General features: G+C 40.8%; 1 protein-coding gene across 4 annotated transcripts; it reads left to right on the top strand.

Annotated features, from left to right (window-relative positions):
* The first annotated feature begins 112 nt into the window (after positions 1 to 112).
* On the top strand, positions 113 to 26,812 carry CENPN (centromere protein N). Of its 4 annotated transcripts, XM_087419890.1 has the most exons (12): positions 200 to 303; positions 2,032 to 2,305; positions 3,874 to 4,054; positions 6,045 to 6,090; positions 11,943 to 12,002; positions 12,304 to 12,380; positions 18,533 to 18,709; positions 20,284 to 20,385; positions 21,933 to 21,996; positions 23,385 to 23,497; positions 25,757 to 25,883; positions 26,143 to 26,812. In XM_087419890.1, exons 3-12 carry the CDS (start codon positions 3,884 to 3,886, stop codon positions 26,223 to 26,225), a joined length of 1,020 nt encoding a protein of 339 aa, XP_087276016.1. In that variant the 5' UTR covers positions 200 to 303; positions 2,032 to 2,305; positions 3,874 to 3,883; the 3' UTR covers positions 26,226 to 26,812. The 4 variants fall into 4 exon arrangements, with proteins under 4 accessions (XP_004437136.1, XP_014648152.1, XP_087276017.1 ...); XM_004437079.3 differs by lacking the exons at positions 200 to 303; positions 2,032 to 2,305 and adding an exon at positions 113 to 191; XM_014792666.2 differs by lacking the exon at positions 2,032 to 2,305 and having other exon boundaries at positions 158 to 303.
* The last annotated feature ends 856 nt before the right edge of the window (positions 26,813 to 27,668 follow it).

The following is a 27,668-nucleotide window of genomic DNA, read 5'->3' as shown; positions in this document are numbered from 1 at the left end:
TGACATGGGGGCTTGCCGAGTTTCACTTCAGCCGCTCCCCACAAGCGGCCCCCTGCGCTGGGGTACAGTCCAAAGTTTGGGCCCCCCCAGTGGGCGGGGCTCGAGGGCGGCGGGAACTGCAATTGGTGGCTTTGAAGGTGCAGCGGGCGGGAACGGCTGCTGAGGAGAGGCACGGCTGGCGATGTGGGACGGTGAGACAGCCCCTGCCGGCCTGGGATCGGGCCCCGGAGGGTGGCGGGAGCCTTGAGGAAGCCCATCCCAGGCCTCTGGGGTGACTTTTTCGCGACTGCCGCCCGTCCCAAGGTGCGGGATTGCCGCTAGGTCTCGGGCTGGAGGCGGGGGACCAGGACTACGGTTGAGGCTGAGGGGAGAGCGGGCAGTGATGCTTCTCGTGATGTCACATCCGCCCGTGGTGGGGCGGGGTGTTACGTAGGGCGGGCGTTAGTGTCGGAGCCGCCGGAGTTGTCACGTGACGAGCTAGAGGACTGTCCCCGCGTTGGGTGGCTGCTATGTCCCGAGTCGGGTGCTTTGGTATTTGGTTAACCCTGGCTTCCATCCTTTTCCATCGATGCAGCCTCTCGCATTACTCCTTATTCTCTTTGTGGCAGCTCTTCAGCGGTGCAGATCTACAGGAAAGTTACTTACAAGGGCTGTTTTTTGTCGTGCTTTCATTCAACAAATGTATGTTGAGCCTCTGCTGTTTGCACTGTACTGCTGAATGCCAGGAAATGAAAAGAAATTAGATAATCACAGGGAATCAGAAGAGTGTACTCAAGAGTTTTCCAATTTTATTGGTGAGATTGAGTGCTCTTTTTCCACCAGAATTCTTTAGGATAGCATTCTGCCAGCTTTACCCAGAATTAAGACTTCTGAGGCACTCTGAAAATGCAAAATCCCGGTGCCCTTCTACCCCCCAGTTTAAATGGATGGGGCCCTGGAATCAGCATTTTAGCAAGCCCACCCCCCCCCCCAATCCCCCTGTTGTGATGGGAGAAGTTGGCTCGATATTTCACTGACTCTTGGACAGTAATCCTTCCCAGGTGGTTTATCTCCTTAGGCACACTGCTCCGAGAGAGCATCTAATAGTTCATTCCACAAGTGTTCATCATCTAGGGATATAGCTATGAATGACACAAACATAGCTCCTAGTGGAGCTCAATAAAATACTGTAAAGCAGTAAAGTCATCAATAAGCAAGATAATTTCAGATAGTTCTGTAAAGACAAGCAGTGGAAGGTGGGGAATAATTATACAATGGGTGGTCAGAATAAGTCTCTCGAGTAGAAGCCATCAAAGCTGAGACCTAAATGACCACAAGAGCTGCCCGTGTGAATATGTGCAGGAAGAACCTTCTAGGCATGGGTAACTGCAGGTACAATGGCCCTTCCTTGGAAAGATTGTTTTGTAGTAGAGGAACTAAAAGGCCAAAGTAGCTGGAGCTCAGAAAGCCTCAAGGAGAAAGTGGTAGATGATGGGGAGGGAGGCAAGAACCAAACCACACAGGGCCTTGAAAGCCACGGTGAAGATTTTAGTCTTGACGTTTAGGTAGGTTTGTCCTGTATCTGGACAAGGAAATAGATCAGGCTCAATTTTCATGATCCTGATTCTGTTCTCTTGTTCTTAATTCAGTTATTTTTCTCTTGCTAAACCACTCCTAAGAGTTCCTCTTTTTGTTTCAACTATTGTTTTCAGTGTCTTTAAAATATAGTTAACTACCCATATCTTTTTGGAAGTGGTCAATGGTAATAAATTATATGCAGTGTTCAACAAACACTTAAATGGTAGAAATAAGTCACAGCCAGGATTCTTGTAGGGGGATATGCCTGTGTTTGTCCTCAGAAATCCCGTAGTTGTGGTGGAAGCAGATGAGAGTGACTGACTGCTGCCTCTTATCTTAAACATGGACACCAGCGTCTGTAGGCTCTTTCCTAGAAGATAGGCTGTTAAGGGAATTTAAAGTCTGCAGATATCCTGCTTAATCTTTGTTTAGAAATCATGCTTGCTTGCTTTTTTATGTTCTCTATTTTAAAAGAGAGAGAGAGAGAGATGTCCATCAGTGACCCCAAATCAGGTAGCAGAGCTGAGATCAGCTGTCACCCATGGCCCACAGCTTCTGCCCTGAGGAAAGTAATAAAAGGGCTCAGAATCCCCCCTCCCTATGCCACAACTTGAAGACAGCCACTAAGTCATGCTCCTGAAGATCTTTGCCCTTGACTGTTGCTGAAGGAGCCACACTAGATTTGAAGCTCAAGACCTTTTGGACAGTTGAAGAATCTTGCCTTCAGACCTGGGGCAGGAAAAGTGAGGTAATAGCTCTACGTTAATTGGCGAGGCCTTAACGGAGAAAGAGATTGCAGTCCTCTCCTCTTCCAGTCTTATTGAGTCCTGTAGGCTCATAAATCCAGCTGTTTATTCAGTATCTCCACCTGGAGTCTAACAATTAACCTTAAAATTTACATGGTCAAAACGGAATTCTTGAGCTTTCCTCTGCCCCCACCCTCAGTAGAAACTCTGTTCTTCCAGTTACCTGGTAAAACCTTGGTATTATCTAGATTCCTCTCTTTCTCTCATACCCCACATCTAATCCATCAGGAAATCCTGTGGACTCCCTCTTAAAAGTATATCCAGGGCCGGCCCCGTGGCTTAGTGGTTAAGTGGGCGTGCTCTGCTGCTGGCGGCCCGGGTTTGGATCCCAGGTGCGCACCGACACACCACTTCTCCGGCCATGCTGAGGCCGCGTCCCACGTACAGCAACTAGAAGGATGTGCAGCTATGACATACAACTATCTACTGGGGCTTTGGGGGGGAAATAAATAAATAAATAAATAAATAAAGTATATCCAGAATCTGGCCTCTTCCCACCACCTCCACTTGGGTCCACCATCATCTCTTACCTACATTCTTGCAGTAATAATGTAGCTGCTAGCTGGCCTCCCGCTTCCACACTTCCTCCCAGACTACATTCTCAGAACACGAGCTAGACTGATCCCGGTAGCAAACCTAAGTGAGGGCATATCCAGCCTTTTCTCAAGACCTTCCCGCAGCTGGTTTCTGTCAGAATAAAAGCCATGATCCTTGCAGTGGCCCTCAGGTCCCTCCATCATCTCTGGCCTCACTTCCTCCTCTGTGCCTCCTCACTCCGGCCTCCTGAAGGCCTCCTTCTCCCTGTTCCTTGAAGGCCCCAAGGCTTTTGCACTGGCTGTTCCCTCTGCCTGGAAAGCTCTTCCACCAGCTAGCCACATGGCTCACTCTCTCTCCTGCAAGGATTGGCTCAAATGTCACCCTCTCTTTGAGGCCTACTCTCTGCACCCCCACCACCCCCACCTTCCCCCCAGCCTGCTCCATTTTCACTTCTACTAGTTTCCTAACACTGCTCCTTTTTTTCAGCACAGCACTTATCACTTTTAACACATTTTGTGATTTTCCCGTTGCCTCTCTCTCCCAGGTAGAATGGACACTCCCGACTGGCAGGGATTTTTGTCTTTTTGGTTAAAGATGTATCTATCCCCAGTGCCTAGAAAAGTGCTTGGCACACACAGATGCTCAGTAATTTGTTACACAAATCAGTACATGAATGAATGATTTACATATCATTGCCATCAAAAAAGATCAAAATACTCTAGCCAAGAAAGGAGAGAGAAAAGTAATTTTTAAAAACTTAAACATATTTAAATATACAACTTAAGGAGAAAACAAAGTCCTCCAGTTGAAACACTCTTTGCAGAGTGCCTGAAAAAAGGTAAACATTTGAGTATTTGACCTACAGATCAAAATCCCAGCTAAAAATATAATGCTAAAAAATTCACCATTAAGTTAAACTTTTGTATTTGGTTAATACTTTGTTGTGCTGTTTTTATTTTTGTTTTTATTAAAGTGGCAAAGAGATGGATGAAACTGTTGCCGAGTTTTTCAAGAGGATCATCTTGAAAATCCCAATGACTGAAATGATGACAATCCTCAAAACCTGGGGTTTTCTGTCTGAAAATCAACTGCAGACTGTAAACTTGCGGCAGAGAAAGGAATCTCTTGTTCAGGACTTGGTTCTGCTTTGTGAGGTAACGATGTCCAAAATGATTCACCTTAAACATCATGCTACCCCTTTGGGTTTTTTTTTTTCTTTTCTTAGTCCAACAGAGATTTAAGGCAGCTGCTAAGCTGTGAAGTGATGAGGGCTATGTACTACTATAGTGGAGAAGAAACTAATTTTAATTGGCTTTTTCAACTTACAAAGAATGCTTACAAATCAATAAGGAAAAAAAGTGAACACCACGGGAGAAAAAACAATTGATACAAGTTAAAATAATAATGAGCAGTATTCTTTTTTTACCTATCAGATTGTCAAAGATGAAAAGATAATAATACTCAAATGTGTTGGTCAACTTGTGTGGAAAGAGACATTCTTTCACATGTATTATTGGCTTTTTGTATTAAAATGATTTCAGGCTTTCAGAAAAGTTGCAAGTATAGTACAAAAAATTTTCCCATATTCTGGTGTACCTGTCCCTCATTCACTTTTTTCTTTAAACCATTTTTATTTATTTATTTATTTATTTTTGTGAGGAAGATTAGCCCTGAGCTCACATCCGATGCCAATCATCCTCTTTTGGCTGAGGAAGACTGGCCCTGGGCTAACATCCATGCCCATCTTCCTCTACTTTATATGGGACCCCGCCACAGCATGGCTTGACAAGCAGTGTGTCGGTGCGCGCCCAGGATCCGAACCTGTGAACCCCGGGCTGTGGAAGCAGAGTGCTCGCACTTAACCGCTATGCCCCGCCCCGGGCCAGCCCTCCTCATTCACTTTTAAGTAAATAAACTTTATGACCCAGCAATTCCACTTCTGGAAATTTATATGGAGAAAATAATAAAAAATAAGGAGGTGTATATAAAAATTATAATTGAGAAACATTTATATATTTAGTTATAAATAAAGATGTTAACTAGCATTGTTTAAAAAACAAAACATTGGAAACTATATTTAGGAGATTAGATAAATAATGATACAACCACATAAAGTATTCTTCAGCAATTAAAAACAATAAACTAGATCTTTGTGTATGACATTGAAAGAAACTATATAATGTGCATACATATAAATGTATATGTATAGTCTCAGCTGGGACGATTTTGTGTCCCAGAGGACACAATGTCTGGAGACATTTTTGGTCGTCAAAACTGTGGGAGTTCGGGGCTGGGCCGGTGGCACAGTGGTTAAGTGCGCCTGCTCCACTTCGGTGGCCTGAGGTTCACAGGTTCAGATCCTGGGTGCACACTGCTTGTCAAGCCTGCTGTGGCGGCGTCCCATATAAAGTAGAGGAAGGTGAGCACAGATGTTAACCCAGGGCCTGTCTTCCTTGGCAAAAAGTGGAGGATTGGCCTGGATGTTAGCTCAGGGCTAATCTTCCTCCCAGAAAAAAAAAAAAAAACTGTAGGAGTGGGGTGCTACTGACTTCTAATGGGTAGAGGCCAGGAATGCTCCTAAACATCCTAGGACAGCTCTCCACAACATAAAATTATCTGACTCAAAATGTCAGTAGTGCCTGGTTGAGAAATCTTCGTGTAGAGGAAGTCTAGAAGGATACAGTTGATTAAAAATCAAAACAAGATACAGAGAACAGACTGGTGGTTACCAGAGGGGCAAGGGGGTGGGAGGAGGGAGAAAGAGGTAAAGGGGCACATGTGTGTGGTGACGGGTGGCAACTAAACTTTTCACAGTGAACATGGTGTAGTCTATACAGAAGTTGAAATATATGTACACCTGAAATTTATATAATATTATAAGCCAATGTTACCTCAATAAAAAAAAGATTTAAAAGTGATAAATGAGGAGTAGATTGTGGAAGAACAGTTATGAGTATCTGTACAGAGACATGAATCGGATGGTGTATTTGTTACTTAACTGGAGAGCATAGATTGGAGACAGGTTGTCAGTAAAGTATTGAGAGGGTGCTCATAGTCTGTTCTAAGCAATCCTAAAATGTGCTGTACATGGGGTAGAACCAAGCTTATCATCACGTTTACTACGTATTTTATCTTCTCTTTCAGGAGAAGCGAGCAAGTCTCAATGACGCAGCCCTTTTAGACATTGTTTGTAAGTTTTGGTGATTTCTATTTACACTTAAGCAATCCAGTTTCATCACAGAGGCAATTTTTATATAAGCACTCAGATTCTAGAGTCAAGTTGACCTGGTTTCAAATCCCAGCTCTGTCACCTACCAGTCTTGTGTCCTTTGCCAAGTCACATCTCCTTTTCTAAGCCTCAGACTTTTTCTTTTTCTTTCTTTTTTTTGTGAGGGAGATCAGCCCTGAGCTAACATCTGTGCTAATCCTCCTCTTTTTGCTGAGGAAGACTGGCTGTGAGCTAACATCTATTGCCAATCCTCCTCCTTTTTTTTTTTCACCAAAGCCCCAGTAGATAGTTGTAAGTCTTAGTTGCACATCCTTCTAGTTGCTGTATGTGGGACGCAGCCTCAGCATGGCTGGAGAAGTGGTGTGTCGGTGCACGCCCAGGATCGAACCCCGGGCCGCCAGTAGCAGAGCGTGCACACTTGACCGCTAAGCCACCGGGCCGGCCCAAAGCCTCAGACTTTTTCTAAGTGAAATGGAGATAATAATAGCACCAACTTCACAGCATCATTGTGAGAGTTAAATAAGATAATGCTTGAAAAGCTCTTAGCACAGTAACTGGCATATAATAAGCACATAGCAAATATTTGTTAGGCTTTGAATTATTAACAGAATTTGAAAGTATATTTTTGAGAATTTGTTCTTATTACAGTGCAGCTTGTAAGGAATGTAAGGATTAAAAGTGACTGGACTTGCATGTGGTGTGATCAAGAGGGGACTCAGTGGGAGAGATACTCATTGCTCCAGGCTCTGCATGTGCATGCAACTAGAAGGAAAGTAGAGCCCCTTGCTAAGATAGAGAACATCAGAGATAGACAAGTTTATCACAAAGATCATGAATTAGTCTAGGAGGGGTTCTATTTGAGGAAATGTCTTCATTTGTATTTAAGTCTTTGCCATTTACCATGAACTTTTACATGATGTTTAATAGAATAATTAACAACAAAAAATTTTAATTCCCATTATTATTGTAACAAGCTTATTCAGAGATCAATTAGCGGGCTGTCTCAACTGAAACACAGAACCAAGGAAGAAAATACCAGAAAGAAACAAAAACCCTTTGGATGCTGTCTCTTTGGCAGGCATCACATTGTAGTTGATTACACCTATATTAGACAAAACTAGATAATCCAGAATTGTCAGGCTATTAGTTCTTTGAAAAGATAAACAAAATTGACAAACCTTTAGCTAGACTCACCAAGAAAAAAAGAGAGAAGCCTCAAATAAACAAAATCAGAAATGAAAGAGGAGAAATTACAACAGACCATAGAAATAGAAAGAATTACAAGAGAATAGTATGAAAAGCTATACTCCAACAAATTAGATAGTCTAGAAGAAATGGATAGAATTTCTCCAACCTTAGAATCACACAACCTTCTAAAACTGAATCAAGAAGAAATAGAGAATCTGAATAGTCCTATCACTAGTAAGGATATCGAAAACAGTAATCAAAAACCTACCAAAAATCAAAAGTCCAGGACCAGGCAGCTTCCCTGGTGAATTCTACCAAACATTCAAAGAAGATTTAATGCCTATCCTTCTCAAACTCTTCCAAAGAATTGAAGAGGAGGGGATGCTCATTCTACAAGGCCAACATTACCCTGATACCAAAACCAGACAACACCAAAAAAGAAAATTACAGACCAATATCACTGATGAACATAGATGCAAAAATCCTCAACAAAATATTAGCCAATCAACTACAACAATAGATTAAAAGAATCATACACCATGATCAAGTGGGATTTATTTCAGGAATGCAAGGATGGTTCAACATCCACAAATCAATCAACATGATACACCACATTAACAAAATGAAGAATAAAAACATATGATCATCTCATTAGATGCAGACAAAAGCATTTGACAAGATACAGCATCCATTTATGATAAAAAGTCTGAATAAAATAGGTATAGAAGGAAAGTACCTCAACATAATAAAGGCCACATATGACAAACCCACCGCTAACATTATACTCAAAGGTGAAAAACTGAAAGCTATCCCTCTAAGAACAGGAACAAAACAAGGATGCCCACTGTCACCACTCTTATTTAACATAGTATTGGAAGTCCTAGCCAGAACAATCAGGCAAGAAAAAGAAATAAAAGGGATCCAAATCAGAAAGAAGTAAAACTGTCACTATTTGCAGATGATGTGATTTTATATATAGAAAACCCTAAAGAATCCACAAAAAAACTACTAGAAATAATAAATGAATATAGTAAAGTTGCAGTACAAAATCAACATACAAAAATCACTTGCACTTCTATACACTAACAATGAAATAACAGAAAGAAAAATCAAGAATACAATCCCACTTACAATCGCAACAAAAAGAATAAAATACTTAGGAATAAATTTAACCAAAGAGGTAAAAAACCTGTACACTGAAAACTATAAAACATTGTTGAGGGCCGGCCCCATGGCTTAGCGGTTAAGTGCGCGCACTCTGCTGCTGGCGGCCCAGGTTCGGATCCCACGCACGCACCGATGCACCGCTTCTCCAGCCATGCTGAGGCCGTGTCCCACATACAGTAACTAGAAGGATGTGCAGCTATGACATATGACTATCTACTGGGGCTTTGGGGGAAAAATAAATAAATAAATAAAATTATTATAAAACATTGCTGAAAGAAATCAAAGACAACACAAAGAAATGGAAAGATATCCCATGCTGATGGATTAGAAGAATTAACACAGTTAAAATGTCCATACTTTCTAAAGCAATCTACAGATTCAGTACAATCCATATCAAAGTCTCAATTACATTTTTCACAAAAATAGAACAATGAAGCCTAAAATTTTTATGGAACAACAAAAGACCCCAAATAGCCAAAGCAATCCAGAGAATAAAGAACAAAGCTGGAGGTATCACACTCCCTGATTTCAAAATATACTACAAAGCTATAGTAATCAACACAGCATGGTACTGGCACAAAAACAGACACACAGATCAATGAAACAGAATCAAAAGCCCAGAAATAAACCCACACATCTATGGACAGCTAATTTTCAACAAAGGAGCCAAGAACATACAATGGAGAAGGAAAGTCTCTTCAATAAATGGTGCTGGGAAAACTGGACAGCCACATGCAAAAGAATGAAAGTAGACCGTTATCTTACACTATACACAAAAATTAACTCAAAATGGGGGGCTGGCCCAGTGGCGTAGTGGTTAAGTTCATGCACTCCGTTTCAGCAGCCCAGGGTTCACAGGTTCGAATTCCAGGCTCGAACTGATGCACCACTCATCAAGCCATGCTGTGGAGGCATCCCACATACAAAATAGAGGAAGATGAGCACAGATGTTAGCTCAGAGCCAATCTTCCTCACCAAAAAAATAAAAAGTAAATAAGTAATTAACTCAAAATGGATTAAAGACTTGAATGTAAGACTTGAAACCATAAAACTCCTAGAAGAAAACATAGGCAGTAGGCTCTTCGACATCGGTCTTAGCAGTATCTTTTTGGGTTTTTTTCATTTGTTTGTTTGTTTTTGTTTGTTTGGTTTTTTTTCCCCCCCAAAACCCCAGTAGATAGTTGTACGTCATAGTTGCACATCCTTCTAGTTGCTGTATGTGGGACGCGGCCTCAGCATGGCTGGAGAAGCGGTGCGTTGGTGCGCGCCCAGGATGCGAACCCGGGCCGCCAGTAGCGGAGTGTGCACACTTAACCGCTAAGCCATGGGGCAGGCCCAGCAGTATCTTTTTGAATATCATGTCTCACCAGGCAAGGGAAACAAAAGAAAAAAATAAACAAATGGGATTACATCAAAATAAAAAGCTTCTACACAGCAAAGGAAACCATCAACAAAACAAAAAGACAACCTAACAGTTGGGAGATGATATTTGCTAATCATATATCCAATAAGGGGTTAATATCCAAAATACATAAAGAACTCATACAACTTAACAGCAAAAAACAACCCTGTTAAATGGGCTGAGGATCTGAACAGACATTTTTCCAAAGAAGATGTACAGATGGCAACAGGCACATGAAAAGATATTCAACATCATTAATTATTAGGGAAATGCAAATCAAAACTACAGTGAGATATCACCTCATGCCCGTCAGAATGGCTATTATTAAAAAGACAAAAAATAACAGGTGTAGGAGAGGATGTGGAGAAAAGGGAACCCTCATATACTGCTGGTACGAATGTAAACTGGTGCAGCCACTATGGAAAACAGTATGGAGATTCCTCAAAAAATTAAGAAGACAACTACCGCATTATCCAGCTATACCACTCCTGGGTATTTATCCAAAGAACGCAAAAACACTATTTCGAAAAGATATATGCACCCCTGTGTTCATTGCAGCATTATTCACAATAGCCAAGACCTGGAAACAACCTAAGTGTCCAGAAAATGATGAATGGATAAAGAAGATGTGGCATATCAATACAATGGAGTACTACTCAACCGTAAAAAAGATGAAATCTTGCATTTGCAACAACATTGATGGACCTTGAGTGCATTATGTTAAATGAAATAAGTTAGATGGAGAAAGCCAAATACCATATGATTTCACTCGTGTGGAAGATTAAAAAAAAAACAAAAACACTTAGACACAGAGAATAGATTGGTGGTTACCAGAGGGGAAGTGGGGAGGAGGGAGTGCGAAAGGGGTAGAAGGGCACGTGTGTACTGCCGTCTGTCGGATGGCAATTAGACTTTGGGTGGTGAACACGATGTAGTCTACACAGAAATTGAAATACAATGATGTACACCTGAAATTTATATAATGTTGTAAACCAATGTTACCTCAATAAAAAATAAATAAAAATAATTTTAAATAAAGAATTGCCAGGCCATTGCCATAAATGGAGTGGGGTGGGGGGAGATGGGGACACCAAGTCACCAAAAAAAAAAAAGACACTAAACTGAAGAAAAGACAAGAAAAGTAATAAGTACAAAAAGCAGAGCAAGCCTTGCATGTTGGGCCCCTCTTTATGGGGTGCAGAGCACCTTGGTCCTAGGTCCAAAGACAGACATGCAGACAGACAGAGGTCAGCGCAGGGACAGAGTAGAGCCAGGATGATAATGTGGTGGGATTGAACTTGAGAACTTCCTAAGCCCATTTTTACCCCAAGATACTCTTAAGTTTTTAACTCCTGAAGGGTGTCTTCTATATCATTCATTCATTCATCAAATATATGCAGAGTGCTTTTTTAATGCCAGCCAGTGGCTAGATGCTGGGAATACAACAGTGAATAAGCAAAGTCCTGTATTCCACGGGATTCTAGTTGGGAAGACAAGCAGTACACAATTGAACATCTAAATCTATGATGTAATGTCAGGCAGTGATAAGTGCCGTGAAGGGAATTAAAGCAGAGCGGGATGGGGGGTCGATTTGGGTCGGGTGACCAGGGTGGGCCACTCTGTGTAGGTGGCATTTTAGTTGAGAACAGAATGAGATGCAGGAATAGAGGTGTGTAACGAGCTAGGAGAAGAGTGCTCAGACAAAGGAACGGCCAGTGCAAACACCAGTTATGGAGAGCATGTCCCCCCTGGCATGCCGGATAAATGTGGCATTCTGAGGAACAGACCAGTATGGAAGTAGAATAAATGGTCTGACTAAGTAAGAATAAATGCTACATCTGTACTACATATATTGAGTAATTCTTTATGACTTGGTTTATTTGTCTGGAGTAAATTTAATCCATATAAAATTTATATTTTGAATAAAAATCTGTATAAGATTATTTGTAAATTACTGTTATTTTCTCTACTTCCATATTATTAAAAATACGTCTTTACAAGCATATTACTTGAAAGTTCTGTGATATAATAGTAATAAGTTCTTCTTCCCTCTCAGATACTCAATTTCATCGGCACCAGAAGGTTTGGGATGTTTTTCGGATGAGTAAAGAACCAGGTAATGTTTTCCATTTTAAGTTGAACATTTCTATTTCATATTTTGACAACTTAAAAATGAATAGTATGTTCCTCTTAAATCTCTTCTCTTTCAAAATGAGGTGATTATTATTCATTGATGGGAAAATGAGAAATATATTTGGTGACGCTGTGTTGGAGGTACCTGCAGCATTTGTGTGATTTGATCATTATTGCTCTTTGAGGTTACCCAAAATGCTTACCTTCAGGGTCTATGCAGATGTATTTATTGAAGACATTGTAGCTCCCTTGATTTTTCTTGATTTTTCTTTTCACTTTGACAGGTGAAGACAGTGACCTTTTTGATATGGAACAATTCAAAAGTTCATTTAAGAAAATTCTTCAGAGAGCATTAAAAAATGTAAGAATAAAATTTATCTGAATTTCCATGAAATTCAATTTCATGGTATCTGTGCACTTAAAATTTGCTACTACCTTGTTTTCTTATCTGTAAGAATTTCAATTAGTGATATTCCGTACTACTTTATTCCATATCAAAGACAAACTCTAACTGTAAAAACTTTCATCTCCCCTCACTTCTCAGTTTCAGGCGAAATGCTTGTTAAGAACCACCGACCAACAGAACTCTGTAATGATGGAAATGTTCTGTATCGGCACTGTCCAGTACACTAGCTAGTACCACGTGTGGCTACTGAGCACTTGAATTCTGGCTAGTATGACCAAGGAACTAAAATGTTAATCTTATTTAACTGTAATGAATTTATTTAAACAGTCACGGGTGGCTAGTGGCTACCGTGTCAGTCAGTGCAGCTCGAGAGCACCCACAGAATCTTCTACTGCCGTTCCATTTCCACAAGCGCCACTTTAATGTCTTATTGTAGGTCGATGCAATTATTTTTTTAACAGCCTCCCCTACTTCAGTCTCTTGCCACCTTATCTGCTTCAGTCCTCCTTGCATATAAAGACATGCCAAAAAATCTGTCACATTCACCATGCTATGGCCATCCTCTCTAAAACAGTAGTGTCCCCTCTTTTCATACACAAACTCCTTGACCTGACTTTCCATCTCCCTACCTCACCCTTTGTCCATAACTTCTGTCATACTCTCTACTTATCCTCTTGTCACGGAGCATATTCTCTCATCTCCTTTCCTATAATGACCCTTCCGTGTGTGCTTTGAATCCATCTCCTACATCCTCGTAGGGCCTACCTGCTGCGTTTTTCTCTGTCCTCTTTCACATTCTTAATCTCTTCCTCTACCATCTCCTGCTCTACTGCTCATAAACATGCTTACGTCTCAGTAAAAGTACATCCATTCCCCATGCTCATCCTCAAGCTCTGTTCTTTCTACCACAAGATTCTTGGAGGAAGATATTTATTCTTGCTCCTGATGTGTCCCTCGTGTGCAGGAAGTCCTGTTGGCACAGTAGTGCTGGCCCCTCTTCACCACCCCGCTTCACCGTTCTCCGGCAGGGGCACTGACTTAACCTAAGAGAGAGCAGAGGACACCTATTCTAGTCTGTTCCTCCAGGGGCAAGGGAGGCCATCCAGAGTAATTCTGCCAGCAACCATTTGGGTAACTGCCTGACTCTGGGTTTGGATATCAGGAGGGCCACTTGCCTGCAGATATGAGCCAGTCACAGTTTCTTGGTACTATAAGTTATATGTTGACCATCCATTTCTTGTGCTCAAGAAGGTCATACTCTCAGACAGTTGCCAGTCAACTCTCTTGTTCCTGAATCTCTGTCTTCTGGTTGTCTTCTGCCCATCCTATTGTCTCCATGACTAACTCCTTTCTTTCACTTCTCCCTTTGCTGGAGCATCTCACAAGGTTCTGCACCCAGCCCTCCTCCAATGAGGTTAAGCTACGAGAATTTACTGTGGTGGGAGAAAGAAGGGAAGTACTTTAAAGGAGGCAGGATAGAGTGCTTTATAATTTCTCTTTCACAAGCTAATGAGTTGTCCCAACACCACTGGTTGATTAATTCAGCTTTTTCCACTGGTTTAACATCATCGTATTCTTCCCATTCATTCATACTTTTAAGAGTCTGTATTCTACTCATTGATCTGTTTCTTCTCGTGCCCTCCTGGATCCACTGCCTGCCTCTCATGTGTCAGCACCTGTACTGTACACTCCAGCCAGACTGAATTAAACTTCTCTGAGTTCTTCAACTTGCCATAGGCTGTTCCCTCTCCTTGGAACAACCTCCACCACCTGGACTTTGCACAGCTCATTCCTCCCCATCCTCCTGACGTCCACTTAAAGAGTGCTCCCTCAGAGAGTGCTTCCCTGACCCCCTGGACTGGCTGTCCCCCTGTCCTGTGCTCCTGTCACCATACTCGTCCCATTTTCTGGTTTAACTGCTAGGCTCCCTGAGAGCAGCACCCTGACCATCCTGCTCCCCACTGACACAGGTGAGGGCTAAACAAATGCCGGGGAGTAAATGAATTGGGCGCATTCTTTGCAAACTCTCCATTCCTTTCATTGCTGGAGTTTTTAAAATATTTTAACATCGGTTAAGGCAAGTCTACCCTGCGCCTACCCCCACTGACAATTCTTTATCAAAAATGTCCTGACTGCTCTTCCAGAAGAACCTTAGGATCAATTTGTCAGGTTTATAAAACAAAACAAAATCAGCATTTTGAGTGAGGGTCCATTTAATTTATAAATTAGTTCAAGATTTGTGAGCCAAGAGAAGGTATGTCTCTCCTTTGTTTCCGTCTTGTGAATAAGCACTTTTTTCTACCTAATTATTTTTAATTACATTATTTGAAAACTATTCTTACCATGAAATTATAAACTTTCTAGAGATTAAAGGAGAGCCCACCTGGACTGTGAGTGCGGCACATGCAGCTACTTGTTTTAAACAAAGCCTCACGGGCACAGAATCCCTGGCTGGCTCTCCACAAGTGTTGTGGATGTGTGGTCTGGACCCTTCTGGAACCAGCCTTTTTATGAAGCTGAACATTCCTGGCTAACTCATCTCGAGCAACACTCGCGGCAATGTCCCCACTGGACTGCACCCAAAACAGGAAACCTCCTAGAAAGCTCCTCTCTCGGCTCTAATTCAGGGTTTGCGTCCTCTCTCGGTGCCCTCTTCCCATATGATGTCTTTCCTGCCCCTCTTTTAGGCACCAGGAACTTCTGTTCTCTGAACCCCATGCCTCCCGCCCCTGCCGTTCCACAAGAAGAGCCTGAACCCTTGTGTTTCCTCCTCCTTTAATGCCCCTGTACTTCAGCTGTTAGATTTCTTCTCATGTCATCACTGCTGGGTTCCAAAAGCTTTTGCCTCCTGAGTGAATTTCAGGCCGACTAGCAGGGGAGGCTGGAGGAACAAAGGAGCTTTTTTATTGATCACATCTGTCCTGTTTGAAAGGCTGGCTAGAGAGAGACATGCTCTGTGCACTGTAGGTTTTAGATGATGAGGATGAACAGGTGAAGCTCCTGTGTCTTCTCTGTCCCTTGTTCCCCTGCTCCAAGCTGGCCCACAGGTCCTGATGCCTATTCTCAATTGACCAAGGACTTCCAGCTCATATTCACTTTCTTCCTCATAACTTAACTAGCAGCTGGATAACCCCCCTTTCCCAAAGGCTGATGATGGTGATATCCTGCCAAGTAGAGTCTCCTGGTGCCCAGGAGTGAAGAGTAACTCATCTGTTGCTCTAGGACAGGTGTCCTAACCTTTTTTGTGCCAGGGACCCTTTGACCATTAGTGAAGCTTATGGACCACTTCTCAGAAGAGTGTTTGTAAATGCTGTAAAATAAAATACATAGAATTACCAGGGAAACCAGTTATATTAAAATACAGCTGTTAAGGTATTAAAATACTAAATTGTGATATAGTAATACATGTGCTTCTTTATTAACACAATAGGTAATCTTACAGTGGTTCTAAAAATAACTAGTTTCATAATAGTGATGTACTATTTTTGAGGCATGTGCAACAATTGTAATGTGATAAAATAGTTGGGATTTCTATGGACAACAGAGTAGCAGGTCCTAAAATTCTACTATTTTGTTGCCTACCTTCACAATTGAAGGAGATGCTAAATTTCATTAGAAATTAGCACAAATAAAGATGTAATTTTTTTCCCTCACCAAGTACGTAGATGCCCTGAATTCTCACCAAGATCTTCAGGTTAAGAACTCCTGCGCTTGAACCAACTGAGTAGAGAAGCTTGTGTGAGAGGGCGCGGGGAATATCACTGGAGAGTGATGAGTGGAGCCTGTGGTTCAGGGGATCCAATCTAGAGCCTTTGAGTGCGTGTGTGTGTGTGTGTGTGTGAGAGTGTGTGTGTGAGAGAGGGAGGGAGAAGGAAGGATTAACTGCATATCTTACCAGGTAAAACTATTCAAAATACAATATTCTTGGAAAACTTTCAAAGAAAGAAGAGACAAACTAAAAAATACATATCAATTGTAAAAAGGGAGCACATTTACTCTCCTTTTTCATGCCTGTGTATCGTGTGGTATAATAATGATAGTCTGTGTTAAATATGTTAATATAGTTAAATATGTGACAATTCTATGTGTTGTAAGTTTCATTTGATTCTTACACTAAACTTTTTTCTAACATGTTCAGTAGCTTATGGGTCGTGACAGGTGGCTGACAGTTTATAGCCTTTAGAAGTACCCTGGCCAGCAGTACAGTCCCAGGTTAACCAGACCAGTTAGGACCCTTGTCTGAACTAGTCACCTAGTTAAACTTGAGCAATGTTAATCTGAGCTATCCTCTGTGAAAAATATTTTATCCCTGCTATTGCAGGGTGATATCTATTGAGATAGTTTCTTTGGATAATAATAAAGGTCTATATTTGGGCCCTACCTCTTCAGGTATCTCAGTATCTTTACTCCAGGAATGTGGGATGGAACATCTGAAAGCCATCTGGGCCAGGATTAGACTGACTCTGTGGACATCCTTTTCTCTTAGCCCACTGATTTTTTTTTTTTATTAATTAATTTATTATTTTTTTTTTTTGTGAGGAAGATCAGCCCTGAGCTAACATCCGTGCTAATCCTCCTCTTTTTGCTGAGGAAGACCGGCCCTGAGCTAACATCTATTGCCAATTCTCCTCCTTCCCACCCGCCCCCCAAAGCCCCAGTAGATAGTTGTATGTCATAGTTGCACATCATTCTAGTTGCTGTATGTGGGACGCGGCCTCAGCGTGGCCGGAGAAGCATTGCGTCGGTGCACGCCCGGGATCCGAACCCAGGCCGCCAGTAGCGGAGCGCGCGCACCTAACCGCTAAGCCACGGAGCCGGCCCAGCCCACTGATTTTTAACCTTTTTTGGATCGTAGACCTATATGAAACAGCACCTCTCTCCAGAAAAGTGTACACTTAGACATGCACACTCGACTGCGCATTCAATTCAGGAGGCCACAGACCTCTTTCAGCCCGTTCATGAGCCCTCACTTAAATTATCCTCGTTCTAGTCTAGAGAGACTACCTAAATATGTTGAGTGCTACCAATTTGCTCCCTCTAGTAAAAATGTGCTCTCCGTATATTACATTCAATCTTGATTTTACAGGCATTTTTGCTTTTGTAAGGTGACGCAGAGGCTATTCAGAATGAGACCCTGTCCTCTTCCATTCAAGCCAGCAGAGGTCCACTGAGCGCCTGTTGGGGCTGAATGCTATGCTGCTCACTCAGGGGAAGGTCAGACAGAGCCACGCCCTCCACACCCCGGACGGGGAGAGTTCCTTTTCTGATGCACTGAGGCAATTTGGAAAAGCAGCCAGATAAAGAGTGGGCAGTCAAAGTAACTGCCTTCTTGGCTAATGCCAGCAGCCACGTTACAATTTCCTTTTCCTGGAGTCAGATACAAGAGGGAGGAAATAAAGAGACGTGGGTGGGGCAAGTGCACCTGTCTCTAATGCCTCCTTTCCAGGGTCTCAGCTCCAGGGGAAAGCTGAGGCAGGAGGAGCTAACAGTCTAGGAGCGGGCTATACAATTCCAGACCAACTGGCATTCATATTTAAAAGCTTAGGAAGGTCTGTCTTTTATCCATGAAATGGAAACCAAGGAGAATTTCCTATATTCTTGCCATATGACTTTCCTTTAGAGTAGTTTTTAGCATCTGAGCTAAATGCATAAAAGCATTAGGATTAGCATATTTTTAAGCCCATTACTACATAGAAATCTTACTGTTAAACTTTATAGTACACTCTAGGTCTGTGCTTGATGCTGAAAAGGTTTCATTATAAAACAGGTATCATTTGTAAGGCTGCCTTACTTCATAAGAAGAATACAGTTTTTCAGGACAAGCCAAAGAAATTATTGAAAAATTTTGATGTCATACTCTGACTGTAGGTTTTTAAATTTTTTTTTTTTTTCAGAAGACTTTGCAAGGCATGTATGTGTCTTTACAAAACAACCACAAAATATCTTCCCAAAGATCCCAAAACACTGTAATGAAAAGTAGGAGAAAAGACTGCTGCCAGATCTCAGCCTGTGTGCAAGATGATAGTGACATCCATCACTCCTAAAAAGCACGTGTCATTAGTGCCACAATGAGATTTTAATTAGGACTTAAATCTTTTTTTAATAAGGTGACAGTCAGCTTCAGAGACGCTGAGGAGAATGCAGTATGGATTCGAATTGCCTGGGGAACACAGTATAGAAAGCCAAACCAGTACAAACCTACTTACGTGGTATATTATTCCCAGACTCCATATGCCTTCACTTCTTCCTCCCGGCTGAGGAGCAATATACCCCTTCTGGGTCAGGTATGGAATCAATTACTATAAGCTATAATGTTTTATTATCTTTACCTCAAATATGTATGTAGGTTTAAACTGCTCAGTGAGCATCTGACATAAACTACCACATGTAATTCTTGATCTCCTAAAATAAGGAGCAGAAAGTGTTGTTATTCTACAAGTGGGCACGTGACATAAGCATTGGTTTGGACTCTTCATTAGCGTCTTTTAATCTAGAAATAATGCATGCTTAATGTAAATTCAACCAACATAGAAGTCTCTAAAGATAAACACTCTTCTAAATCTTCATACCCCTTTTTCCAGTCCCATTCACCCAAAATAGCTACTGTTGACAGTTTTGCTATTTCCTTTCAGAAGATGTTTTATTATAAAATCAGAGTGGTACATAGTGTCTACAATTTGCTTTTCTAACTTAACAGAACATTTCCATGTGGTTACATGTGAATATACCTCACTGCTTTTTCATGACTGCATAATTTGCCTATTGATGAACATTGTTTTCATTTCCATTTTCCCCATGTTCTGTACATAAGAAAACTGCTTTAACACAAGAAGGAGCCTCTGTTCAGAGTCTGCTTCTCTTTATGGTTCTTCCTTTGGTATCATGGGCTTCCTAGCATCTTCCCCCCAAAATAAGCCATCCCTAAATTAGCCTGGCGACTCCCACCACTTTGACTGTCGGTTAACATTCACAACACGGTGGCACCTCACGTTGCTTCCAGAGCTAGCACTTCAGCTGGTTATAGGTGAGCATCTCTGCCACCCTGGCTCCATCATCTCTATTGCTAAGTGAAGCACCTTGCACTCCAGGGTTGTGGATCCAACGAGCTATAGGATCCCAGCGGGCAGACTTGGTTGTCATTTAAATTCCTTGGCTGTTTACTGAAATGGCAGAAAGATTTCTCCTGCTGCTGGCTTCTACTTCCCTTTAACACTTAATTCAACTTTACATTTGGGGTCTCTTCCTTTATAATACATAGCAGTTGTTCAACCACTTACAGCCAGGTGAGTCCACCCTGCCACAACTAGTTTAAATGTTACCCCAAAAGCTAATGTACATTTCTGTTGTGTGTCTTAAGGGAAACTTAATTCTACCCTCTAGTTCCAGGTATATATCTTATTTTATTAATTCTGTTTCAGTTTTTTAATTTGTTCCCCCAGATGATGAAAAGCTTTTATAAATTGCATTTAATATGTACTTTTTTCTTCAATATTTGTCCTAAAGCATACATTTTTATGTGGCAGTATCACTGTAGTATTAAATGATTGATATTCTAAAACAGTAACATTTTGAGCATTTATTGTTTATTCCTAAGTCTGAACTTAATTTATTATAATTCCTAACTTTAAACCGAATCACTTTTCTAAACATGGTACAAAAGACTTTGCATTTATGAGAATCTTAATGCCATTAGCCACTTTTTTGTTTTTTAAGCTTACTAACAGGTCATGAGATTGAATTGTTTTGAATTTCTTTTCACTCAAGTGGAAACTTCACTGCAGCCCCTACATTTTACTTTGACAAATATTATAAACACAGGGACATTAACCCTAACAGTCTTGCTAATTTTCATTTCAAGGCACTGACAGTTGCTGGCAAGCACCATCAGATTGTGAAAATGGACCTCAGAAGCCGATATCTGGACTCTCTCAAGGCTATTGTTTTTAAACAGTATAATCAGGTGAGCAGGTCAATGATTCTCTTTAACGTTAAGTCTCCATTGTCTCTTTCACACGTGAGTTAGAAGCTACGAGCAGGTGGGAAAGTCCACCTCCAACAAAAGGAGAGCACTTCAGATATTACTGAAGTGGAGAAAGTTTTCAATTAGTTAAGATGAAAGGAAACAAAATAATTTCTATCATCTTTTTATAATTGTATTGTGTTTTATACTGTTCATTGATTCTATGTTATAGATCCCCGTTTCCAAATCAGCTATTCCAATTAGAATTTATTTTCTCTTTAGAGTAACTTGACATTGTCTTTTGAAGCTAATTATATTATTCTATTATGCAAGAGAAAAGTACAATTAACTTTTTGTCCCATCAGTCAAGCAGGTGATACAGCGGTTAGTAAAGGAGAGAGCACTGGTTTATTAGGTCCCACCACTTGTTTATTTGTTAAAATCATTTGAATGCATTGTTTCCCTTTAATGATAAGAATGGATCTGGCCTTACTCACAGGCTCACGGTTTTTTTCCTTCGCATGGCATCTGTGTGCTAATATGCTCAGGTGCTGAGCTGTAGGTGGATTTTGTGTCTGTGTGTGTGTGTGTGTGTGCGTGTGTGTGCGTGAGGAAGATCAGCCCTGAGCTAACATCCCTTGCCAATCTTCCTCTTTTTGCTGAGGAATATTAGCCCTGAGCTAACATCCATGCCTGTCTTCCTCTATTTTGTATATGGATGCCACCACAGCATGGCTTGATGAGCGGTGTGTAGGTCCATGCCCAGGATTTGAACCTGCGAACCCCGGGCTGCCAAAGCAGAGCACTCGAACTTAACCACTACACCACTGGGCTGGCCCCTGTAGGTGGATTTTTAATGCTCTGTGTATATTTTTGAGCCCTTAGATATGTTATACTTATGTATTTTCATCTGTTCTAAGTAGAAAGGAGTGATGGCTCTCTGCAAGCCACTCTTTAAGGAAAAAAATCTAATATTAAGAAGTTAGAAAATGATTTTCTTCCATAGCAGCCCCCTCCCCTCTTTCCCACCACAATGGTATCACTGATCTGCTATGACAGTTGCATTCCTAGGAAAATTCACATTGTCAAACACTTAATTATAAAAACAACGGCTTTAGTGAGGGAAAGTGAGAGAGGTGGTTTGAGAGATTCAGACTTACAGCAGGAAAGCTTTTTCCAAAAGGTCTCTCAGTGAGTTTTCACAGTTATCAAGGCATAGCTATAAAGCTGAAACATCACGTCGCAGATACTGCCTTTGCTTCCTCTGGCTTTTGCACTCACCACCCATACTCCTTCCAGACCCATTTTATGTTAACAAAGTACAGAGCTCCTCAAACAAAACAGCCCTGTTGCTGGCCCCAGCCGGCTCTGCCCATATCCTGCTCTAGGAGAAATGCTCAACTCAGCCTGGATATGGCATCAAATCTCCTTTTGTTGGAAAAAATAAAGATAAGATTTGACATACTTTTATGTACTAAAAACAATATCTATACTTCAAGATGTTAAAACTAGGAAAATACTCATTTTTTCTTTTTTTTTTCCTCTAGACCTTTGAAACTCACAACTCTACTACACCTCTACAAGAAAGAAGCCTTGGACTAGATATAAATAGTATGTGTGTTTCAAGATAAAAACTGAAATTTGGAAGTACATTCCTTTTTAGATTTCTGTCACTCCATAAAATATTTATGTATTAGGATCCTTATTCAGAACTATTTACTGCTTTCAGAAAAATTGAAAATTAAATTTCTGTTGAAGGAGGGAAGCTAAGCTACCATAGTTCTCTTTTAGAATGCTAGAATTGCTGGAATAGCATCTAATCATAACAACAAGAAAAACAAAAATTAACTCATAGTCATTGAGCATTTCTTTTGTGCCAAGCACCATACTAAGATGTTTATATGTATTATTTCCTTAATCTTCCCAGGAGTCCCATGAATAAGCTCTGTTCATCAGGTAACGGGGTTTCAGAGACGTTTGGTAACTTGCAAGGCAAAGTCACACAGCTAGGAATTGGCAACGCCAGGAGTGAAATCCAAATCTGTCCGAGTCTGGAGCCCAGGCTCTTAATGTGCTGGATAAACTGCTTCTTAAAGAAGCAGAATTATGACTGTATTACTACCCACAGATGACAGGGAGTCTTTCCCTAGAAAACCCGAGAGAGTAGAGTATGCAAGTACTAAAGTGGATCAGAAAGTTCAGAAAAGTGGTAGGACACAATATAAATTTATGAAAATGAAAATTTTCCTATCTCTTACCAATGATTTGACAATAAAATGAAATGGTACAGCCGTTATGAACTAAACATTTCTGTGACTTTCCAAGGGCATAGGACCTGGTATTGATTTCATGTTAAATAAAGAAAGCAGGATACAAAATTGTGTGTATTTTATAATCCTAGTTTAAAAAATACATATCTTTTTGTTCACTTAAAAAAGGGCTGACAGAAATATATTAAAATGTTAATAGTGCTTATCTCTGCGTGGTAGAATTACGGGTGATTTTTATTTTCTTTTTTATCAGCCTGTAGTTCCAACTTTTCTACAATAAGAAATTATTACAGGGCCGACCCCGTGGCTTAGCGGTTAGGTGCGCGCACTCCGCTACTGGCGGCCCGGGTGGGGATCCCGGGCGTGCACCAACACACCACTTCTCCAGCCATGCTGAGGCCTCATCCCACATACAGCAACTAGAAGGATGTGCAACTATGACATACAACTATCTACTGGGGCTTTGGGGAAAAAAAAAAGGAGGAGGATTGGCAATAGATGTTAGCTCAGAGCTAGTCTTCCTCAGCAAAAAGAGGAGGATTAGCATAGATGTTAGCTCAGTGCTGATCTTCCTCACAAAAAAAAAAAGAAATTATTACAATCAAGAGAAGAAACAGTAAACATTTAAAAATTATACAAGCAAGTTGAAAGGTTAGGAATGCAAGGAGGATACTTTATGAATGAAATATATTCCTAACAGCTGTTTCTTTTGAAATCTTCCATCTATAGTGGATTCAAGGATCATCCATGAAAACAGAATAGAAAAAGAGAGAGTCCAAAGAGTGACTGAAGAAACTTTTGGACACTATCCTCAACCACGACTAGAATTTGCACAATATAAGGTAGGATGTTGCTATAAACATGAACTACAGGTTAAAAACAAAAACTTTTAGTGGAAAACAGTTCTAAGCAACTGTTTCTTTTTCATTTATCACTTTAATTTTGTATAATAAATTGATGACTTAAAATAGACTTCTTTATCATATTTAGTAAGTTCTGTTAGTGAAGAGGACTTTTGGAAATTTTGAATTTGCCTTTTCATTTCATCGTACATATTAATTCAGTTATGCATAACTGGCTGTGATCTGTACTTTTGAGGGAAAAAAATTGTAGGTTATATCTTTCTAGCCCACCCACACCTAGAGCAATACTTCCATGTAATTGGTGCTCATAAATACTTGCTGAGGGCCGGCCCCATGGCTTAGCGGTTAAGTGCGGGCGCTCCGCTGCTGGCTCCCGGGTTCGGATCCCGGGCGCACACCTACTCACCGCTTCTCCAGCCATGCTGGGGCCGCGTCCCATATAGAGCAACTAGAAGGATGTGCGGCTGTGACACACAACTATCTACTGGGGCTTTGGGGGGAAAAAATAAATAAATAAAATTTAAAAAAAAAAGGATACTTGTTGAATAAAAGAGTGAATAAATAAGTCATTACATAGTCCAGCTGGCATCACATGGGAAAACACCAGCAGCCTAGTCAGAACTGCTAACCTAGCTCATTCCGGGAGTTTGCCACTGCCCAACAGCAAGGCCAGTTGTGGGGCAAGTCCACGGCCACAATAAGAAGAATTTAAGGTTTCTATCATGATCACCCTAATCTAATTCTCATGCTTATCCTCATAACACCTCACAACACCTCTCCTCCCACACCCTCCAATAAAATTCTTTCTGCTTTGGCCCCCTACAGCTATGGGCCACACCTTAAATCTGCCATTGATCTGCTCGCTCAGGCCTCACGCCTGTTTGGTGTGATTGGTTTTAGTGAGAATAGCTGATTGACACTTTTCAAGTTGGGTCCCCTGAATGTCAGGTTTTAACCTAGTTCCTTTAAACAGCTCATACTCTAGGACACTGGTTCTCAAAGTGTAGTCCTTGGAGTGTCATCATAACCTGGGAATGGGTAAGAAGTGCAGCTTGTTCGCCCCACCCTAGTCCTACTGGATCAGGAACTCAGGAGGTGGGACCTGCCCTCTGTTTTTACAAGCCCTCTCCCTAATTCTGCACACTAAAGTTAGAGAACCACTGAGCGAGCATAGGTGGGATTTAATCCGCAAACCTTCGCTTTATGCACGTCTTAGAATAGCTCTATTCTATAATTCAAGGTGCACATTGACTCATACCTGCTACCAATTTTTCCCTACCTTACCTATTTTGAAAAATGTCAAACGTTCAGAAAGCTTACAAGAACATTACAATGAACATCCATTTCCCCTTCGCTTCAGTTCACCAGTTGTTAACATTTTGCCACATTTGCTTTCTTTCTCTCTCTCTTTTTCTGAACCATTTGAGTTAGTTGTATACAATAATCACCCTCTAAATACTTCAGCATTCTGCCTGTAAATGTTAAAGATCACTTTAAGTAAAAAAATTTGAAATTAGACTAAGAGCCAAGGTACCTACTAAAGTAGTAGTACTTGGATATTTGATGATACTAAGGGATTGTTATTAATTTTTTTAGGTGTGGTAGTGGAAGGGGGTGATGTTTTTAAAAAGAGTCTTTTTTAGGTCTCTCTTAGATACATACTGAAATATTTACAGATGGAATACTATGGTGTCTTGGATTTGCTTCACAATAATCCAGTGGGGGTGGGCAGTAGGGAAGCGGAGGTGGGGTAATAGATGAAAGAATACTGGCCACGAGCTGATAATTGTTTCAGCTGGGTGATGTGCACATGGCGACTCATTATACTGTGCTCCTTTCTTTTGTATATTTTTGAAATCTTCCATAAGAAGAAGTTAAAAAGAAATCATGATAGTGACTCAAAAGACATGACATTTTTACATTGAAATGACAGATTACAAAAAATAGCGCTAATTTTCCATTAAGAATGCAAACTGTAAAGGTCACCCACAGGCAGAACTCACCTCCGAGGTCTCCTATGTGTCAGACACTGTGTACACTTGGCATTTTGTGTGTGATACCGTTTAATCTATTGGTTTCCCTCTATGTTTGCAGTTAGCAAATTAAATGGATCCCACTCCCATTAATCCTTATATTTCTTGATGATGAGAATTAATGAAATGAGTAATCTAATTTCATTACATTTTGCCATTCCAACTGTTATATATAGTAGTCATTTATAAATATATTTGTTGACAGCTTGAAACAAAATTCAAAAGTGACTTAAATGGGGGCATCTTGGCCGAGAGAGAAGAACCCCTCCGGTGCCTAATCAAGTTCTCTAGCCCAAATCTTCTGGAAGCATTGAAATCCTTAGCACCAGCTGGTAAGTGGTCAGCTTATTTTATAAGCTGTAAGAATGAACAACATACTATATCCAATCCTCTCTTCGCTGACTAATTACCTCTGAGCTTTCTTGGGGCTCTAGCCTGCTATCCCATCATGCCCTGTTTTGCATATTCTGCTTCTGCACATAATGGGGGTCCATGATCTACCCTCTAATATTGGCCATTTTTAAACTGACTCAAATCTTTGCCCCGTGATTATTTTCATTGTCTTTTCTTTTCCTTTTTTTTAAATTTCAGGTATTGCAGATGCACCGCTTTCTCCATTGCTCACTTGCATACCCAACAAGGGAATGAACTATTTTAAAATTAGAGATAAATAAGATGTATGTGGTTTTTTAAGCATAGCAGCTCCTTCACTATATTGCATACACTGTCAGTTAACAGCTAGCTGAATAGCTTCTGTCTATAAACTTGTGTTTTAGAAATTCTTAATATTGACATTTTAGAAATGTTCAATATAATTTTTGGTGACTGATTCTTTCCTCATCCACTATGTGTCCCATCTCTCCCATATCCTGCAAAGCACAGCAGTTGTGGGTCTGTAAGATGTTACAGGATGTCCTTCTTCTCACTCACTCCTGTCTCTCCTCAGTCCTGGAGAGGTCTGGTTCCAATTGCTGGTTTCCAGGGATTTTCTCTTAAGCCTTGGATCATGGAAAGAAGCACCAAGGAACTATACCCAACTCAAAACTTTCTAGGAGAATCATAAAATTGGTCCATCCAGAGGGTAGAGCTGGGTCCATTAAGTAATTAATGTAGGAGGTAGCATATCACATGATCCCAGTTATATAAAATAATGGTTTTGTTGTAAATATGATACTTTTCATAGTCTGTTTTATCATATGTATGGCATTCAAACTGACTAATATTATACTGATTTGTGAATAAAGATATTTAAAAACTGGTATATCGTTACTTTTGATGAAAATTCTTCAGTGATCATCACTAAATAGCATGTCCTCTTATAATAACATTTAAAAATCTAGTCCCTATCTTATTCCACAAAGGATTTGGGGTTATAAAAACATATGTTACAATTATGATAAAATTAAAAAGTGAGAAAGTCTGGGCAAATGAGAGGAGAATAAAAGAATAGGAGGACAGAATAAAGCTAGGGATAAGATTACCACGTAAGAACGTACGAGTGCCTCTCCAGCTGCTAGAAGAAGACTGAAAATTTGAAGTGGAGTTAGCCAGTGGCCAAAGCAGAGAAGAAAATACCGATTGTCAATGAAGATATTTAAAAACTGGTACATCAGTTACTCGTGATGAAAATCAAAAAGAGGCTTAATATACAGATTTTATGTATAAGCAGAAAAAAAAGGGCTAAACAATGCTTTATGATGTAATGGCATTATCTACAGATTGTAGGTATCTTATGTGAAAAATATGTTTTTAGATGTAATCAGCAAATGGCATAGATACTTCAGTGATCTCAGAGAAAGGCACTGGGTCTGTGGGGACCTAATAATGCTAATTTCCTTGTAGACCACAGTCATGGTTTAGAACATCTGTCCCTATGTGCACACACGTGGTAGGCACTTCTGCTCGGTGCCTGAATGCCTGTGTTAGGTCTGCACAGAGGCTCTGCAGTTCCCAGGATGGTTTCTCACAGGCTCACAGCACTCCCTGGTGCTTGGCAGGGGTGTGCAACTGGAGCCCGAACAAGAAACACTAATTGTATTCTCCAGTCTATGGAGGAATCACTTGAGGCTGCATTCTGTGCCCCTCCCAGACAGGCTGCTGCTTAAGGAAATGAGAAT

This window comes from Ceratotherium simum, chromosome 30 (assembly GCF_057802395.1).
Source record: "Ceratotherium simum simum isolate JZ-2026a chromosome 30, ASM5780239v1, whole genome shotgun sequence".
Classification (NCBI taxonomy): domain Eukaryota; kingdom Metazoa; phylum Chordata; class Mammalia; order Perissodactyla; family Rhinocerotidae; genus Ceratotherium; species Ceratotherium simum.
Note: the sequence above shows the minus strand (reverse complement) of the source record. Positions and strands in the feature narration are given on the sequence as shown.

What these genes read in the sequence shown, in the direction of transcription:
- CENPN (XM_004437079.3), top strand. Translation starts at nt 3,884, where the DNA reads ATGGATGAAACTGTTGCCGAGTTTTTCAAGAGGATCATCTTGAAAATC. An exon ending in TTCAGAGAGCATTAAAAAAT is followed by an intron (nt 12,381 to 18,532) that starts GTAAGAATAAAA and finishes TTTTTTAATAAG; the next exon opens with GTGACAGTCAGCTTCAGAGA. An exon ending in TAGAATTTGCACAATATAAG is followed by an intron (nt 23,498 to 25,756) that starts GTAGGATGTTGC and finishes ATTTGTTGACAG; the next exon opens with CTTGAAACAAAATTCAAAAG.